The 18670-nt window shown below is 32.6% G+C and overlaps 3 protein-coding genes across 4 annotated transcripts; 2 read left to right on the top strand and 1 right to left on the bottom strand.

Moving 5' to 3' along the window:
* The first annotated feature begins 378 nt into the window (after nucleotides 1–378).
* On the top strand, nucleotides 379–6248 carry LOC112751876 (uncharacterized). 2 transcript variants are annotated; one of them, XM_025801167.3, is made up of 15 exons: nucleotides 379–1171; nucleotides 2273–2394; nucleotides 2487–2575; nucleotides 2671–2706; nucleotides 2808–2892; nucleotides 3028–3150; nucleotides 3242–3306; nucleotides 3412–3908; nucleotides 3982–4054; nucleotides 4177–4299; nucleotides 4406–4971; nucleotides 5075–5210; nucleotides 5288–5356; nucleotides 5442–5561; nucleotides 5666–6248. In XM_025801167.3, the coding sequence occupies exons 1-15, from the start codon at nucleotides 951–953 to the stop codon at nucleotides 5777–5779; spliced, it is 2439 nt and encodes an 812-aa protein (XP_025656952.1). In that variant the 5' UTR covers nucleotides 379–950; the 3' UTR covers nucleotides 5780–6248. The 2 variants fall into 2 exon arrangements, with proteins under 2 accessions (XP_025656952.1, XP_025656953.1); XM_025801168.3 differs by having other exon boundaries at nucleotides 380–1171; nucleotides 2811–2892.
* Nucleotides 6249–6753: 505 nt separating this feature from the next.
* On the top strand, nucleotides 6754–9747 carry LOC112751877 (uncharacterized). Its single transcript, XM_025801169.3, has 2 exons — nucleotides 6754–8274; nucleotides 8376–9747. Exons 1-2 carry the CDS (start codon nucleotides 7677–7679, stop codon nucleotides 8891–8893), a joined length of 1116 nt encoding a protein of 371 aa, XP_025656954.1. The 5' UTR covers nucleotides 6754–7676; the 3' UTR covers nucleotides 8894–9747.
* Nucleotides 9748–10029: 282 nt separating this feature from the next.
* LOC112751878 (receptor-like protein EIX2) lies at nucleotides 10030–16187 on the bottom strand. Its single transcript, XM_025801170.3, has 3 exons — nucleotides 15739–16187; nucleotides 10465–13706; nucleotides 10030–10327 (listed from the first exon to the last, which is right to left on the bottom strand). Exons 1-3 carry the CDS (start codon nucleotides 15902–15904, stop codon nucleotides 10322–10324), a joined length of 3414 nt encoding a protein of 1137 aa, XP_025656955.1. The 5' UTR covers nucleotides 15905–16187; the 3' UTR covers nucleotides 10030–10321.
* Nucleotides 16188–18670: the final 2483 nt, after the last annotated feature.

Below are 18670 nucleotides of genomic sequence, written 5' to 3' on the forward strand. Positions count from 1 at the left end.
ATGTTTGATAATAAAAAAATATTAACAAAAAACAATTAAAATTTACTTTATTTAACAATTAATAAAAATTAAATAAAAGTTCTGACTATTTTTTTGTCTTTTACGCTTGCAATCATAACATATATCCCATTTGTATTTTTAATATTTCAAAATATTTGGCTCGTTTGTATTTTCATATGAAACTAATTCTATTTCTTCATATAATTTAAATTTTTTTTATTACTAGTTACCAATTTTTTTTGTTTTCTTAATATGTATATTTTCTTGTTTTGGCACATATATTAAGAAAAGAATGAAGTAATTAGATATCATACCACTACCAACTCACGAGTCACAAGCATGTGTATAAATTAATCCACAAAACATGCCTTTTGAAAAAGGTTTCCAAATAAGCAAATAATATTAAAAAAAAAAAAGTTAACAAAACAATGGAGAGTGTGTGTGAGAGAGAGAAGCCTGATTTGGTGCCACCACTCACCTCACCACTATGTTAAAAAAGAAGCATAATAAACAACAATAAAGTAAAAATAATTAAAAAAAAAACTTTTTTCTTATTTCCTTTCTTCATTTTTTTGTTCATGGAAAGCATTTTACGTCCATTAGTTATGGCATGCTATATATAGAACACTGAGGGAAGGAAAGAGACACAGAAAGAGCGAAAAAGAAAGAGAAAGAGAAGAATCATTGCCTTGTAAAAATTCTCTCTTCTGAGACCAACTTTGTCTTAGGAGGAACACATAGGTTGTTCTTTGTTGAGTTCAAACTTCAAACACTTCAACCTCCATTTTCAATCCTCTCTGCTCTGTTTCTGAATCAACAACACCTGAAGCACTCTTTCTATGAACCTTGGTGCTTCTGCTGCTTCACATTTTGTTCTTTTCCTGAATACCCTTTGGTGAAAAGTTTCATTTTTTGTGGTAAAGGAGAAAGCTTTTTGGTGTTTGGTGGTGATGGAGCAGAAGCATGTTCTGTTGTCAGCATTGAGTGTTGGTGTTGGGTTGGGAGTGGGTCTTGGGTTGAGTACAGGGCAAGCTGTTCAGAAATGGGTTGGTGGAAGCAAGCTTGATTCTGATGAGATTTCTGGGGACCTCATTGTTCTTGAGCTCAAGAAGCTTCTGCTTGATGGCAGAGACAGCAGAATCACATTTGATGACTTCCCTTATTACTTAAGGTGATTGGTTTCAGATTCCTATTCATTTATTATAATAATAATATAATGATATTGGTTTAAGTGAAAAAGTTTTATGCTTTGGATATCTATCTTTTTGGGGGGTGTGTATGAGTTGAATTTTTATTAGTATAATAAGCCTTGGTCGTCAAACATGTTTTGGACATGGATCTGTGCCTAGTTGACTTTCTATGTTTTGTTGGAATCTTCTCTGAATCTTCATGTATGTGGATTCAATGATGTGTTCTTGTCTTCTCCTTATATCTATGGTATTTTCTCAGATTTTGTTGTTGTTGTTGTTGAGTTCACTTGTGCTTCTTTGTCAATCCCAAAATTTCTATGGTTATATATTGGTTTAGTTCTTTTGGCTTTTTAGGAGTGAATTGAGAGAGCATCTTTTGGATCAAGAACTGCAAAGCTACAAGAGAAGAGTGATGAAATGATAGCTTATTTGGATCTCCAATACTATTTATGTAGTTTTGTTATAGATCATGTTAGTTCTCTGATAATCTTTCCTTGATGAGAAGGTTGCCAATTGCATAAGATTCTCACCATTGTTGGGTTTTGGACACTGGTAGATGTATTAATAGCTTAGAAGTTAGGTGAAGATAATTACAACCTCACAAGATGTACAAAATAATAAGTCAATCTTATGTATTCCATACTCAATTGAAGTCTTCATCATTTATTTTAGTATATGCTCTTGTGTTCTTATGTGATCTAATTAATAGGTCAGTTAGATCTTATGTAACTTCAGTTCAGCAATTTTAATATATAATAATATGAGACTGATTCTTCAAGATTGAAATATTAACAATAAAAAGGTCAATTGAACTTGAACTAGAACTAGAGCTTCTTGCTTCTTTTTCTTTTCAATTTATATTTCAATAATTGGAATCTAGTTAAACTCAATCATCATGTTCCAATTAGTTATCAAGTTACAAACATACTTTGAAACAGTATTGTTTCCTGAAATATGGTTTAATCATCTACTGTTTGGTCTAACTGTGCAACAATTTTATATTCGTAACTATTTTTTGATTCATGGATAAGTTATGATGAATAAATAACACTCATGTTTCCATATAATGTTGATAATGGCAGCGAAAAAACTCGAGTGTTGTTGACAAGTGCTGCACATGTTCATTTGAAGCATCTTGATTTTTCCAAGCACACCAGGAACCTTTCTCCAGCAAGCAGAGCTATTTTGCTATCTGGTCCTGGAGGTATATAAAATGCAAATAATTAATCTTGTCCTGAAAACAAATATGGCTTTTAGTTCTGTTTTACTAACTACATTTACATTGAATGTTTGAAGAACTATACCAGCAAATGCTTGCCAGGGCTTTGGCACATAGCTTCGAATCGAAGTTGCTGTTGCTAGATATTAATGACTTCTCAGTGAAGGTAATTATGCACTTTTTTCTTTTCTTAACTTTATTTTGCTTTGAATGGTGATATTCAAATACATAGTCATACCTGCCATGTTTTCCCATGTACAGATGCAGAGCAAATATGGATGTCCAAGAAAAGAACCTGTAAGTTTTATCATTCTTTAATTCAATTAAATGCAGATTCTTAGGTTACTTTCATGTTGATTCTCAGTAGGAAAATGTAACCATTTATTTGTTGTTTGAAGAAGTCCATATCAGAGATGACTTTCGAGCGAATGTCCGGTTTATTTGGTTCCCTTTCAATCCTCCCTTCAACTGCTGAAACTACAGGTACTAGAGAAAGCAAAGCTCAAATTTTCTACACAAAATTTACTAGAATTGCATTTATTGATATCCTTTTGTTATTGACCTTGTCCTAGATATTAATTGCTACTTTCATTTTATAACCATCTTTTGATCTTATAGGTACTTTACATCAACAAAGTGTCGATGCTGAAAGTTCGAAAAATGTTTCAAAACTTCGGAGGAATGGCTCTGCTGCATCTGATATAAGTAGTGCTGCTTCTCATTGTGGTGTAGCAAGTCCAGGTTATACTTCAAATTCAATCATACTCTTTTTTATGTGCTGAATTTCAATGTGTTGCAATATTATGCTTATTGTTTCAGATTTATTTTGCAGCTCCTTTAAAGCGTACAAGTAGCTTGTGTTTCAATGAAAAGCTATTTGTTCAGTCACTTTACAAGGTGATTTGATTTCTTTAAACTTATATTATCATCTCATATTTGATAACAACCACCTTTGGTATATAGATTTCAAAAACAAGTTCTAAGAACATTTTCTTTGTGTAGGTCTTGGTTTCTGTCTCAGAAACTGGTCCCATCATTTTATACATTAGGGACGTTGAGAGGCTTGTTCTACAATCACCAAGGTTATACAACTTGTTACATAAAATGATAAAGAAGCTTTCAGGATCTGTGATAGTACTTGCTTCACATTTAATAGATACAGAAGATGAATGCAAAGAAATTGATGAAAGACTCACTATGGTGTTCCCATACAACATTGACATAAATCCTCCTGAAGATGCAACTCATCTTTGCAACTGGAAATCTCAACTGGAAGAGGACATGAGAATGATTCAATTCCAAGATAACAAAAACCACATCACAGAAGTACTCGCAGCGAATGACATCGATTGTTATGACCTGTCATCAATATGCCATGCAGACACTATGGTACTCAGTACTTACATTGAAGAAATTGTGGTATCTGCAATATCTTACCATTTGATGAATACCAAGGATCCTGAATATCGAAATGGAAAGCTAGTTATATCAGCCAACAGGTATGTTCTGTTCTATGAAATCTTTAAGGCTTTTAAGAGACAGATTTTTAGTTAGATATCTTGCATGGTGCAGTTTGTCCCATGGATTGAGCCTGTTCCAAGAAGGCAAGAGTAGTGGGAATTTGAAGACTAATGATTCAAACAAGGTATCTCTAACACTATTTTATCTGTTACAGCATAGGAATATCAGAAAAGTGAGGAAAATATGATTAAGAATGCTTATTATCTATTCAATGTTCATCTATTCATATGTTTTCTTTAATGTTAGGAAAATGCTGATGGCATTGCCGGAGCCAATGTTCGGTGTGATGGCCAGGCACCTGAAAACAAAAATGAAACATCTATCCCTGTAACAAAGAAAGATGGCGAAAATACTGCTCCTGCAAAAGCAGTAAGATCATTTTTTTTTTCATCATAGTCTTGGCTTCCCAAGCTTTCAAGTTGATACTACTTGATATCAGAATTTGGTTATCTTAAAAGTAATTATATGCTTGCAGGAAGTTCCTGACAACGAGTTTGAAAAGCGCATTCGACCAGAAGTTATCCCTGCAAATGAGATAGGAGTTACTTTTGCAGATATTGGTTCATTGGATGAGATCAAAGAATCACTTCAAGAACTGGTCATGCTTCCTCTTAGAAGACCAGACCTCTTCAAAGGTGGACTTCTGAAGCCATGTAGAGGCATATTGCTTTTTGGACCTCCTGGGACTGGAAAGACAATGCTGGCAAAGGCAATTGCGAATGAAGCCGGAGCTAGTTTCATCAATGTATCAATGTCCACCATCACTTCAAAGTGGTTTGGAGAAGATGAAAAGAATGTTAGAGCTTTGTTCACACTGGCTGCAAAGGTTGCCCCTACTATCATCTTTGTTGATGAAGTTGACAGCATGCTTGGACAGCGCACCCGAGTTGGAGAGCATGAAGCCATGAGGAAGATCAAGAATGAGTTCATGACACATTGGGATGGACTATTAACTAGACCTGGTGAACAAATTCTGGTTCTTGCTGCAACTAACAGGCCATTTGATCTTGATGAAGCAATTATAAGACGATTCGAGCGCAGGTACATTTTTCACATTTCTAGACACTTTGCTTCCAATGGTTGAATCATCTAGTATCAATATCAGTTGACACTTGATCTTGAATCATCTATTAATGTTGTTCAGGATTATGGTTGGTCTTCCATCTGTTGAGAACAGAGAAATGATCCTGAAAACTCTCCTAGCTAAGGAAAAACACGAAAACTTAGACTTCAAAGAGCTTGCAGCCATGACAGAAGGATATACTGGAAGTGATCTTAAGGTTAATTTCTTATGGTTATTATGATTTACTACTTCTATCTGTGGTGACTTGATGCTGAGATTAATTTGTTTGAACAGAATTTGTGCATCACTGCGGCTTATCGACCTGTTAGGGAGTTATTACAGCAGGAGAGAAAGAAGGATATGGTAACATCTTTTATCTCATGCAGAAAATTGTTATGACTTATGAGCTGAAAGGGTAACTAATATCAATGCATATATATTGTATCAGGAAAAGAAGAAAAAAGAGACAGAAGGCCAAAGCTCTGAAGATGCATCAGAGAATAAAGAAGATCATCAAATTACTCTGAGGTCTTTAAACATGGAAGACATGAGACAGGCAAAGAGTCAGGTAAATGGCAAACCGATTAAACCATTGTAACTTGCTACTTAGAGTTTTGGAATCTGTCTTCTTTCATGGACATAAGTTTATGAATAATATCCGTTTCGATGCAGGTGGCTGCTAGTTTTGCATCCGAAGGAACGGTTATGAATGAGCTGAAACAATGGAATGAATTATATGGAGAAGGAGGTTCAAGGAAGAAGCAGCAACTCACTTACTTCCTTTAAAGTGTGTGCAAAAGCTGGTTTATTTTGTGGACTTTGTAAACATTGATCTTAAGGTGTATATACCTTAACAAGGGAGAGGAGTGCTTCAGAGAATTCAAAGTGTGCCCAAGTTTCCCACAGTTCATAGATCATAAGCTAAGATCACATTAGCTATAAGGGCAGATTATATATCCTCCAATTCCAAAGGATATGTAGAAATCATGATGCATCAAGGTTTTAGGGAAGGGGTTCTAAATTTATTGTTTGGATTGTTTACAAAACAAATCTAGGACTAGTTGAATTAGGGGGATTCTACTGTCATGAGTGGTTTGGAAGATGCAATGGATTTTTGGGAAGTAGGATTAATCTACATCAAACCCTCTTTTAGGTATGCATTGCATTGTATGATATCATATATGGACAGAATTTTCAGAGAGTAGAATTTATACTGCATTGCTTAGAAATTTGTTGAATGAATGATTTATGTCAATTTTTCTTGGATTCATAAAACTTTTCATCTTTTCTTTTAATGAAATATTTAGGTGAATGTTAACATGAACTAAGGAAAATGCTGAAAGAATGTTTATAATTTGAATTAGATTTATCTAAATTTTTTGAGTAAATACATCTTGATTTTTTATTTTGAAGACAAATAAATCTTTGATTAATTAAAAATAAAAAAAATTTCTTACTTTTAAAATATGAAATATTTAAATCTCTTTAAGAGATCGATTTATCTTTATATATTTTAAACTGAAAAATTTAAATTAAATATGTCGTATTTTAAAAAGTTTTTTTATTTTTAATCCGTCAAAAACTTAGGTTAAAAAATTTTGATATGGAAACAAAATGAGTGAGACAAAATGAGTGATATACTTTAAAAGGGTAATTTTTGGTGTTTTTTAAAATTATGGGAGTACACAAATCGGATCATGCGAGTTGTTTAATTTTAAAATTTTGCTTAAGAAATCACATGGTCCGACTTGTAGTTGGACAAATATCAATTTCGGAAGCTAGAAAACGCACCTTTGTTGTTGTCAATTTTTTTATTTTTTTATGAAATGGAATATCAAACACAATTCGGACCGTCCGTTTACTGATAAAGAACTCGCATGGTCCGAGTTCTGTTCCACTGATACCACATCGCTGTGAAGCACCTGTATTTCCCATATAGAGTCCAATACCATTTTTGTTTCCATCTTCTTATTAAAAAGTTAGAGTCGATTTGTCATTTTTATCTAATTTTTTTGAACATATCTTGAACCAAAGGATTGCCTCGGTGAGGAAAAACGGGGTCTCCATCCAATCTTCTATAACTGAAAGTCCGAAACCCTAGCCTAAGTCTGCCTTCTGTATAACAAACAAATAAATCCTTTCTTCTCTGTGTTCATATTGTTGATGATGGAGTCGGCGGAAACAGGAGAATGCCTGTGGATGGTGACAGACGCCTACATCTTTGGCATCCGCGTTGACAAGTTAGAAAAATTGGGGAAGAATGAGGATAGGGATTGGAAATCCCATCTTGAGAAGGCTCCCATTGATTTCCGTTTGAATCTTCCAGAGTCCAGCCCGTTGCCTCACTACTTTATCTTCGACTCGAAACTTTTCTTAGTCGGTAATGAAACCGATTCTGGCACCAAGATCTACCAAATCTCCTATGTCGGCGGCGACACGTTGGGCACATCTGAGGCAGTAGCGACGGGCGCAATCCCTCCGCTACCGATCGGCTTCTTCACTTTCCTTGCAAACATTAAAGATGACGTTTACTTGTTGGAGCATGGTCCGGAACCAGGGTTAGCAAGAAAGACGGGGTTATGGGTTTTAAGTCCCCGTCTCCGTCCCCCGAACTGGCATTCCATGCCTGCTCCTCCAACCGAAGTCGAGTCTCATAATGATTTGCCTCATGGTTTCGTGCTGAATGACAAGCTCCTCCTGCATCCTTGGACCAGGAGTTGCCTTTGTCTACTACCCCGAACCTAAAAAATGGATTAAACTGGAGCGCGCACTTTCTCTTCCTTATTATCATGTTTTCTTGGGTGTGTCGTCCCTTGGGGATGTAGACGATCGCAGTGTGGTGCTGACATGGAACCTGGAGGCTCTTTACCGACATGGTGTGAAATATCACATACACGCTTTGCTGGTGGATAATAAAGATTATTGCATTCTTCGCCATCAATGCCTTGATGAGTTGTATGAGGCTATCCAACCATCCTACTTTGATGATGGGTGCTCAGATCTCAACTTGGTTGACCTTGGCAACAGCAAAGTATGCGTTATCATCGGTGGTATCGCAGAAGGCATTCCATCCCTTTGCATTTTAGTAGTTGAATTAGGGTTTGTACAAGAGGAGGAGCAGCAAAGATTCTTATCTGTGCGTCTACTCGTGAATCGAGTCTTCGATATGAGGCCTTATTTCTTAGAGGACCGCGGTATTCAAGTGCTCTGCACCTCCTTTCTTTTCTCGCTCAGCAACGGAACGTCGGACATAGACAGGGATTCCGTGAAGGATCATATAGGTAAGAAGATTGATAGGGTGTAGTCTTTTTTTTTTTTTCTTTTTTTTTTTTTGTTATTTTGTGTGTTTATGTTGTCATGGTTGTTTGATTTATATTGCTAGGTGAGAAAGTTCCCACCCTGACTTCGGCATCTCTGGAGGCCTTTTCCGGGAAGAGGTCGTCCCGGAAGGACGACCCTTCGACAGAAGGTGATAAAGATAATGTGGTCAAGGTTGCTCAATCTAAGGAGATTAGTTTAAAGAGAACAAAGCTAGAGTCAGGTGTTGTAGGTCTTGATAAGTATCTGGAGGTTTCTCAATTGAAGGATAAGGCTAGAGAATTGGGTATGAAGGACATGACCGAGGCTTTGAAGGCGAAGGAAAAAGAGTCAGAGGAAATGGTAAAACAGATAACTACTTTGCAGTCTCAATTGAAGGGACGCGATGAGAAGATTGAGGCATTAACTCTAAAGGTGGGTGAGATGTTTCGGAAAGGGTTTGATCGTGCTATAAGTCAAATTAAGGCTCTTGCGCCGGAGGTTAACGTGGTTGATATGGATGTATCCAAGATTGTGGTAAATGGAGTATTAGTGGATGCTAACATCCCGGAGGAAGGTTGTGATGTCAAAGAGAATGAATGAATGATATCAAAGTGGGTGCCTCCCTGACTAGTAAAAAGGAAAAAATTCTTACATTAGATTCCCATTTAAATGCTGCTTCTGTTGAACTAGAACAATTAAAGAAAAAAAAGGAAGCTATCCTAAAAGAACTTGTTGAAATCGAACAGAATGAAAATCTCCTTCAAGGTCCTTTTCAAAGACTTAAACACAGGAAACAACTGCTTGACAAAGAAGTTCTTCTATCTTTGTCAAAAGAAAAAATTAATCTTGAAGCTTGAACCAAACAACTTCATGCTGTAGAGTTGAAACAATTACAAAAGCTCCAAACACTTGCGCAGGAGCGATCACAGCTGAAGGAACAACTGGACCAACTTTTGCAGCCTTATGAAAATTGAAGGCTTGGTATACCAAGTGATTATATCACTGAACATCTCCTTTCTTGTTATCACCCGTCTTTATATTTTCAGAACTGAGTATTTTGCACTATGAAATGATTCAAATATTTACCGTTAACAAGGGAGAGGAGTCCTTCAGAGAATTCAAAGTGTGCCCAAGTTTCCCACAGTTCATAGATCATAAGCTAAGATCACATTAGCTTTAAGGGCAGATTATATATCCTCCAATTCCAAAGGATATGTAGAAATCATGATGCATCAAGGGTTCTAAATTTATTGTTTGGATTGTTTACAAAACAAATCTAGGACTAGTTGAATTAGGGGGATTCTACTGTCATGAGTGGTTTGGAAGATGCAATGGATTTTTGGGAAGTAGGATTAATCTACATCAAACCCTCTTTTATGGATTGCATTGCATTGTATGATATCATATATGGACAGAATTTTCAGATAGTAGAATTTATACTCCATTGCTTAGAATTTGTTGAACGAATTATTTATGTCAATTTTTCTTGGATTTATAAAACTTCAAATCTTTCTTTTTAATAAAATATTTAGGTGAATGCTAACATGAACTAAGAAAAATGCTGAAAGGATGTTTATAATCAAATACCATACTTTTTAGAGCAATTTATAATCAAGTTGAGGTATTATTCATCATTAATTTTTACTAATTCTAAACTCTGTTTATATGCATATTATGCTTTTGTTAAACTTAATGCTTCTGGTGTATGCTACTGACTCAACCAACACCACTTTCGGTTTCTTTCTCTCCCAACTCACAAATCTTTCATTTATTGTTGCTGCATTGTTGAGAGTTCTACTACAGTTTTAACACTTCTAGCGTCTTAATTACATATATATAGTCTAAGACTTTATTTATTACAAAACAAGTTTAATTTCCAACAAGCTAAGAAAAATGAAAGTACATGAAAAATTTAAGTTACATAATACATTACAAGATCTAATGTAGCCCTCATCAGTCATCATAGCCTAGCTTCAAGCTTAGAAAACATGCCTTGCACAGGAGACTAACATGTTTAAGCGTTCCCAACTAAGACTGAAAAAGAGAAGAAACAAATAAGTTAAGAAATTAGTTAAGTCTCCATAGTAAAATTACATATAAAATATAAAATTAAGACGTATAATTATACATAGTAGTCGATTTAATGACTGAGTTTTTATAAAATATATTACCTGCAAACCTGTGAGTCTCCTTTTGAACTTGACAAATTTGACTGCTATGGTGACATAAATGTGGTCCATTAAAGTATTCAAGAACCTGAAATATGCATGGCGCCAACGGCGATTGACCAGCATTGAGCCAAAGATTCCCCAAAATCCAGTAGCAAATCCGAGTGCCATACTTATGTAAAATCCAAGAGACAAAACTGAGGCATCTTCATCTTCTTGTGGTGGTGGCAATGGAGGTTTCACTACTTCCTTGCACAGTTTTGGAAGTGGAGGTCCACAAAGATCAAGATTATCTTCATAGCTTGAAGCACTGAAACTCTGCAACTGTGTGCTAGTTGGAATCACTCCGGCTAGATGGTTATGTGATAAATCTAACATGGTGAGCCGGTAGATTTGAGTGAGACTAGAAGGAATGGAACCAGAGAGTTGGTTTCTTGACAAGTCAAGAAACTCCAGTGATGTTAGCCTTCCAATCATTGAAGGAATTGTTCCTGTAAAGCTGTTCCTTGACAAATTCAACGAAACTAAGCCGAATAATTCAGCTAGTTCTGTTGGAATTTGCCCAGATAATTGATTACTAGAGAGATCAATGCTTTTCAAGAATAAATGTTTCTCTATGAAGATTCGTTGTGCACCTTTCCACATCAAAATTGCCATATAGTTCACACTTCTGAAAATGATATCTCCACCAATATTGACTTGGAAACGAAGAGAAACATTTATTGGGGTACTAATTTGAGCCAATGTAGTAAAATTCTTGAAGCAGATGGGAATTTGTCCAGAAAGATTGTTCAAAGAGAGATCTAACAGATGAAGGTTTGTTAGATGACAAAGATTTAATGGTAAACTTCCATGGAAGTGATTGCTGCTTAAGCTTACCATTGTTAATGTCTTGTGTAAACTCTCAATCCAAGAAGGAATAGGTCCTGATAATTTGTTTTCACTCAAATCAAGCCTCATTAGGTTTGTGCAACTCCTCAAAGACAAAGGAACCTTGCCAGTTAAGCTATTGTTTCTCAATACCAAGATTCCAAGATTAAGAAGAGATCCTATTGAAGTTGGAATCTTTCCTTTGAACTTATTATGACTCAAATCTAGATACACTAATGACTTGAAATGACTCAAACAATTGGGAATGGAGCCAGATAGAGTATTGTTTGAAAGGCTCAAAATGCTTATTGGCATGCCAATTGTAGCATTATTATAAGCACAAAAGAACAGCCTAGACTCTGAAAACTTATTACTGGATAGGTCAAGAATATAAACCCCACTTAGAAATGGTGGAATTGAACCTTCAAATTGATTTGAAGCAAGATTTAAAGTATCTACATAGCTAGGCCATATAGGTAAATTTGGAATTTTACCTATGAGATTATTGAGTGAAATATCCACATCCATTGGCATTGGAAATGCCAATTTTTCCCAGAACCAGTTAGGAACCACATCTGAAATTCCAGTGTTGGAAATATCAATCAAAGAGCTCTTTTGTGTCTGCAGCCATTTGGGAAAAGCTGGACCTAGTTTGCAAGAACTCAATAATATGCCTTCTTCTAACTGAAAAGGTGGCACCCAATTTTGACTAAACATCAAAGTCAACGAGTTGCCAGATAAACTCAGGTACTTCAACTTGGACATGTTTGCAAAATGAGAGTCAGAGATCACACCTTCTAAAGAGTTTGAATCCAACTCCAGAGTGGCCAGCTGAGATGGAAATCTATAATCTGCTTGTATAGTCCCTCTCAGATTGTTTTCATTAAGCTTCAACACTTCCAAGAATGGAATCAATTTCGACATGTCAGGCAGTGTGCCGTTGATTCGGTTGGTGCTCAGGTCTAATTCTTGAAGCGAGTTGCCAGCACATCTTCCAGATAAGTGGTTAACTATCAGAGGAAGCTCTTCATTCAGAGAGTTATCATTTAGACTCAAAGAATTCAAACATGCATCTCCAAAAGACTTTGGAATTCCACCTGTTAAGAAGTTTGATCCAATAGACAAAGACTCCAACTTGGATGGCAATGTGATGTCTTCAGGGATCTTTCCGGATAACCGGTTTCCAGCAAGACTCAGTTGTATCAAAGACGGAAAACCGGTCGAAATGCCGGAAAATTCTCCGGTTATTTGGTTCATGTTCAGGAAGAGTACAAAAAGTGATGAGTGTCCAGAACAACTACCAGCTGACAAGTTTTGAAGAATTGTTGCAAGTTCTTCGTCCAAGTTGTTTTCCATCAAGCTTAACTCCATCAAACTGCATATATCTGCTAAGGATCTCAAATCCTTGCCCTTGGTGAATCTGTTACCAATGAGGTAAAGTTCTTGCAGTGATGTCATTGCTGTGCCAAAATCACTTGGTATTGGACCCTTCAAGGAGTTGACAGAAAGATCTAGAATAACAAGGTTGGGGTTGACTTGGGATATCCACTTGAAAATCATGGGTGACTCGAAGTAGTTGTTACTAAGATCAAGACTTCGAAGAGAAGAAGAAGAATTGGATTTGAAATTTGACATAAACTTGGTCAAATAGTGATCAGAAAGGAAACAACTTTCTAAGTGGAGTTCTTGAAGGTGAGGTAGGTTACTACCAACCATAATTTGCATCCAAATATAAGAGTTGTTTAGATTAATCACCTCGCTTAAATCAAGAACCATTAAGGAGGTGAGATTGGACAACCATTGACCTCCGCGATTATCAACTGTGAGAGCACCAAAGGTGGCTTGTCCTCCAAGGCAAAGCTGCTCCAAGCTTGAAAGTTTTCCAAGCTCAGAAGGTATTGTTCCTTCAAAAACATTGTCACATAATGAAAGATACAACAAGCTAGAAAGGTTTCCCAGTTGGTAAGGGATTGAACCATCAAGCTTGTTGTCTTCAAGATTTAAGTACAACAATTTTGAAAGAGAACCAAGTTGTGGTGGAACTTGACCACTAAAATAAGAATGTGAGAGATCAAGATATTCCAAGTTGGAGAGAGATCCAAAGAATTGTGGAATATGGGTGTTGGGAAAATAGTTATAGCTGAGATTGAAGTACACCAAATGCTTCAACTCCAACAATGATGCGTGGATCTGACCCTTCAAGCGACGAGCTGTATATCCGAGACCGACATTGGGAACAAGAGGATTATCATAGAGACCACTAAGATCGAGGTATTGCACATGGCCTGTTAGGTTGTTGCAGAAAACACCTCTCCAATGGCAACAATCTTCGTTTCTTTCCCATGATGACAGAACTCCGTAGTCGTCAACTAAACCTGATGTTGAAGAGTAGAGAGAAAATTAATTAAGTAGTAAATATTGATGTGCTGAACCATCAATATAAATTATTTCACAAAGATGCTATTTACACGTTAAAATTAGCTATCAAAATTATTTATTATATATTTATGTAGTTTAATTTATTTTTAATGTGGACTATCATTCATATGGTCAATATAAAAATAATTATTTATGTTGACATAACATTATTTAATTAGATATATTTATAAATAAAAATATTTGATAACTAAAATTATTTAGCCAAAACAACCAGAATTTATCTTATTTAGTCTTCATTAATTATTGTAACAATTAATAAAATAATTAAATATACTAAATAAGATAAATTCTGACTATTTTTGTCTCTCTAGCATTACGGATTTATAAAACTATTTTGCGTAGGACTGTCAAATAAGCTAGCTCGATCCATTTAGTCCCGAACCATTTAAGTCAACGGGTTAAATAGACCGATTCCTTTAAATCCGCTTTATTCACATGTCATAATTTTTCAATCCAGATATTTATGGCTAGTTCGATAGGTTAAACAGATTGATCCATTTACATTTTTATTTTATTTTTAAAAAATATTTTAACAAAAAATATTACTTTTAAGTAGGGGTGTTCAAATCCAAACCGATTTAAATTAAACCGCTCATCTAATTCAATCCAAACCGAAAACCGATTAAAACTGCACTAATTCGGATTTGATTGGATTCTATTTTTTGCAAACCGCTGGATTGGATCGGATTTCAGATCTATTTTTCATAACCGATCCAATCCAATCCAAATCGCACAATGTGCTATAATATTATTTTATTATTATATTTACAATTATACTTATAACATGTTCAATTTGTTATACATTTTTCTATTATTCATGTATTATTATTATTTATTAAATATTTTATGTTCAAAATATTATTTATTTATTTATTTTAACTAACCTATAATTTTATTTCTATTATTATGTTATCGTTGGCTTTTTAAGATATTGTTAAGACTTGTTATGTCATTGTTTGTTATTTAAAATTTGATGTTGAGACTTATTATATGTATTTAATTTTTGGATAATGCTAGGTAAACAAAAAAAAACAGGCAAAACTTGCCTTATTTAGCATTAATTAATTGTCGCAACAATTAATGAATTCTAAATAAGGCAAGTTATGAGTGTTTTTGCTGATTTTCTTTGGTTACCAAACATTTCCGTTAATTTTTTTTATTTAAAAAATCATAAATCCAAACCGATCCAAACCGCTTGTAAACAGGTAAATAAAATTTATCCTTTTAAACAGGTAAATAAGCTGGTATAAATTTAATCTATTTTAATGGCTCTAATTTCATGCGACAACAAAATTAAATTTTTAAGTAAATACTAAATAGATTTCACTAATGATTAAAAAAGGATGAAGTGATCATTACAATAATCTTAAACTAAACGGCGTTATTATTATATATAAGTATATAACTAAATGATAAAATTGTTTAGTCTAATTTTTTAAATATATTGTACATGTCATTATTATATACAAATATGAATTCACTGTAATATTGCTTTAATATTTTTGGGTAAAGTATACTTTTTGTTTCTAAAGTTTGACAAAAATTTAAAAAATGTCTCTAAATTTTATTTTGTTTTAATTTTGTCCCAAAAATTTTCGATTTGCATCAAATATATTTTCGACGGCTAAATTTTTAAAAAATTTAAGACCAATTTAACAATAATACATGAAAATTATGTTTGATTTGCTTGTGTTGAGGGGTTGTTCTTATGAAATTGTTGTTAAATCGGTCTTAAATTTTTTGAAAAATTAACTATCAGATATATATTTGATGCAAATAAAAAATTTATGAAACAAAATTGAAATAAAATAAAATTTAGGGATATTTTTTAAACTTTTCTCAAACTTTAGAAATAAAAAGTATATTTTATCCGATATTTTTTTATATATTATAAATTTATAATAGATAGATGCATTAACACACAGGTAGAATAACCAACTCTACTAACTATATATGATTGTTTAATACCTGACTTGAAGTCCAGGAGTGCAAGCTTCTCACTATCTTTGCACCAAAATTCAGCAGAAACATACTTCACATGATGCAAGTACTGCGACATCGTCAACCACAACATAAATATGGCTTGAACGAGAATCTTGAAACAAACTGGACCCATGGTCGTGATTGTGGTCATTAATAATGAACTAACAACGGAAAATTATGATAGATGAGGATAGGTTTTACTCTAGTCCAGGTACCGCTTTATAAAGAGGTTGATTTTTTATTCATTATTGACAACCACCCAAGTATATACCTTATTTTTCTTTTTTTTTTTTTTGTGTGTATAAAAACAATTTTTAACATCTAAAAATTTACGTCCACTGATAAAAGGTTAGAGAAATCCAATAATATATGCACAATATGTCAAATAAATTAAAGTTATTAAGATAAAATTCACGATAAATGATGACAAGTCCAATAATTCCGATACTCTATGTCGTAAGATAGGGTTCAAAGACTTATGGTGACACTGACACCATTACTTATTAGTTAGGTCACGGAAAAATTGTTATCTGATGATTTTTGCATCTCATAAAATTTCAAATTTATCGAAATATTTCTTTAAAAAATGAGAATAATCCTTAGATTAAAGGCTACAATTGAACCTTTCCAACTTGAAAAAAAAAAGGTTTCTACAAACTAAACCATAAAGGGGAAAAATAAAAAGAAATAATAGAGAAATCGATGAAACTTGATTTAATTTTGTCGAATATCACGGACACATGTTTTACTATTAATTAATAAATGCTAACTTGGTTTCAGAATATTAAAACCTCAGGTACAATTGTCTTTGTAAAAAATTAATAATTAAAAATAATGGGTAAAGTATATTTTTTGTCCCTGAAGTTTGACAAAAATTTTAAAAATACCCTTAAGTTTTATTTTTTTCCAATTTTGTCCCAAAAGTTTTCGATTTGCATCAAATATACCCTCAACGGCTAAATTTTCAAAAAAATTTAAGACCAATCTAACAATAATACATGAAAATTATGCTTGATTTGCTTGTATTGAAGGTTGTTCTTATGAAATTGTTGTTGAATTCGTCTTAAATTTTTTGAAAAATTAGCCGTCAGGGGTATATTTGATGCAAATCGAAAACTTTTGGGACAAAATTGAAACAAAATAAAACTTAGGGGTATTTTTGAAACTTTTGTCAAACTTTAGGGACAAAAAATATATTTTACCCAAAAATAATTTAATTAAACATATTAAATTATATAGCTATTATTAATTATCATCTTCACATACATAAAAACATCGTATACGTATGAAAAAAATAAATTTACAAGGCAAGTGTTTTTTGAGGCTGAGAAATAAATTGGACCACTCCAAAACTTAAGATTGGCAAGTAGTCACAAACTTAAGTATGAAAATAACATATACTTGATGGAATATTCCAATGTAAGCTGGCATTATTAGAAAGACCTTAGTTTATTACTTGACTTGAGTCAACTTGTTTCCTTCTTTCATTCTTCTGTCTCTGGTGAGTTTGGAAATTTTGATGAAAGTGTGATTGTATTTTTTAAAGGAAAAATATCAAGAAACAATAAAAACCAGCCAATATAAAATTTACATGTGTATTTTATATGAATTAATATGCATCATGCTATCACCATAATATATTATATGTTTGGTATTGTTAAACTTATTATAGTGGCAAATGACAAGGCCATCAATAATTCAATGTCATATTTTCAATACCGTGCAGTGAAACAAACTTCGAAAATTGGTATGAATAAATTTTTTAACTAAAGTAATTATTATAACTAAGACTATTTTAATAATGAACATTAATACAATATATTAATATATAAAAAAAAATTTATCTTAAATAAATTTTTAAAAAATTACTAATAATTTAAGTTATATTTAATTAAAAAATTAAATTTTAATTTAATTATCAACAAATTAATTAATATAATAAAAATTAATTATTACTATTTTTTGAATTTATTTATTTATTTATTTATTTATTATATGTTAAATTTAACAAAAAAAATTTAACAAAAAATACGAAAAAATTATTTATATTTTATTTTAGGATAAACATAATATAACAAGAGTAATATACATATATATATTTTAAATTTTGTGGGGACAAATGCCCCTTTTCCATTGTATGTGAGTCCGTCCCTATATATACTAGCGGCTCAACAGCTGTTTTTCTATTATTTTTAAGATATTAATTTTTATATTTTTATTGTTAAAATTATAAATTTAATAGAATAATTTAAATATTAAGAACAAAAAATTTAAAGGTAAAAATATTTTTTAAATTATTTAATTTTTAGAATGTATAAAATTTATAAATTTAAATTAAATAAGATATTAAAAAATTTTATTATGTTGTTATTACATGTAAAAAAGTTAAAATAAAGATTTAGAAATATTATTTACAAATTAAATATTTATAAATGTCATTAGGTTTATTTATTTATTTTTAACAGTATTTAATTTGAATCAAAGATAAAAAAAAATTATATTTAAAGTATTCTTTATTTTTATGCATAATTTTAATTAATAATAAATATTTATTATTAATTAAAATTATGTTTAATTTTATTATTTTTTTAAATTATTAAATTATATTTTTATTATTGTCTCAATGCCACTATTGTGATATTGCATTGTTCTTTTTTCTCATCTTCCCCTCTTTCTACCTTCTCTTCTCTCGATGGTTATTAATTATCACCAAATATCATTATCATAACTTTTAATTTTATCTATCACTTTGATTTATAATCAATTATTCTATTAACTTTTATGAGTTTTTGAAATTTTGCTAAAAGAATTTTTTGTGTCTTTTCAATATTTAAATGTATAAAAATTATATTTTTTTATGTAAGCATGTTAGTTGTCTTATTTTATTCTATTAAGAATAAATTTAAGACAAAAAATA

This window comes from Arachis hypogaea, chromosome 15 (assembly GCF_003086295.3).
Source record: "Arachis hypogaea cultivar Tifrunner chromosome 15, arahy.Tifrunner.gnm2.J5K5, whole genome shotgun sequence".
Taxonomy (NCBI): Eukaryota; Viridiplantae; Streptophyta; class Magnoliopsida; order Fabales; family Fabaceae; genus Arachis; species Arachis hypogaea.

What these genes read in the sequence shown, in the direction of transcription:
- LOC112751876 (XM_025801167.3), top strand. Translation starts at nt 951, where the DNA reads ATGGAGCAGAAGCATGTTCTGTTGTCAGCATTGAGTGTTGGTGTTGGG. An exon ending in TTCAACTGCTGAAACTACAG is followed by an intron (nt 2,893 to 3,027) that starts GTACTAGAGAAA and finishes TTGATCTTATAG; the next exon opens with GTACTTTACATCAACAAAGT. An exon ending in ATAAGACGATTCGAGCGCAG is followed by an intron (nt 4,972 to 5,074) that starts GTACATTTTTCA and finishes AATGTTGTTCAG; the next exon opens with GATTATGGTTGGTCTTCCAT.
- LOC112751877 (XM_025801169.3), top strand. Translation starts at nt 7,677, where the DNA reads ATGACAAGCTCCTCCTGCATCCTTGGACCAGGAGTTGCCTTTGTCTAC. An exon ending in TTCCGTGAAGGATCATATAG is followed by an intron (nt 8,275 to 8,375) that starts GTAAGAAGATTG and finishes TTATATTGCTAG; the next exon opens with GTGAGAAAGTTCCCACCCTG.
- LOC112751878 (XM_025801170.3), bottom strand. Translation starts at nt 15,904, where the DNA reads ATGACCACAATCACGACCATGGGTCCAGTTTGTTTCAAGATTCTCGTT. An exon ending in ACTCCTGGACTTCAAGTCAG is followed by an intron (nt 13,707 to 15,738) that starts GTATTAAACAAT and finishes CTTCAACATCAG; the next exon opens with GTTTAGTTGACGACTACGGA.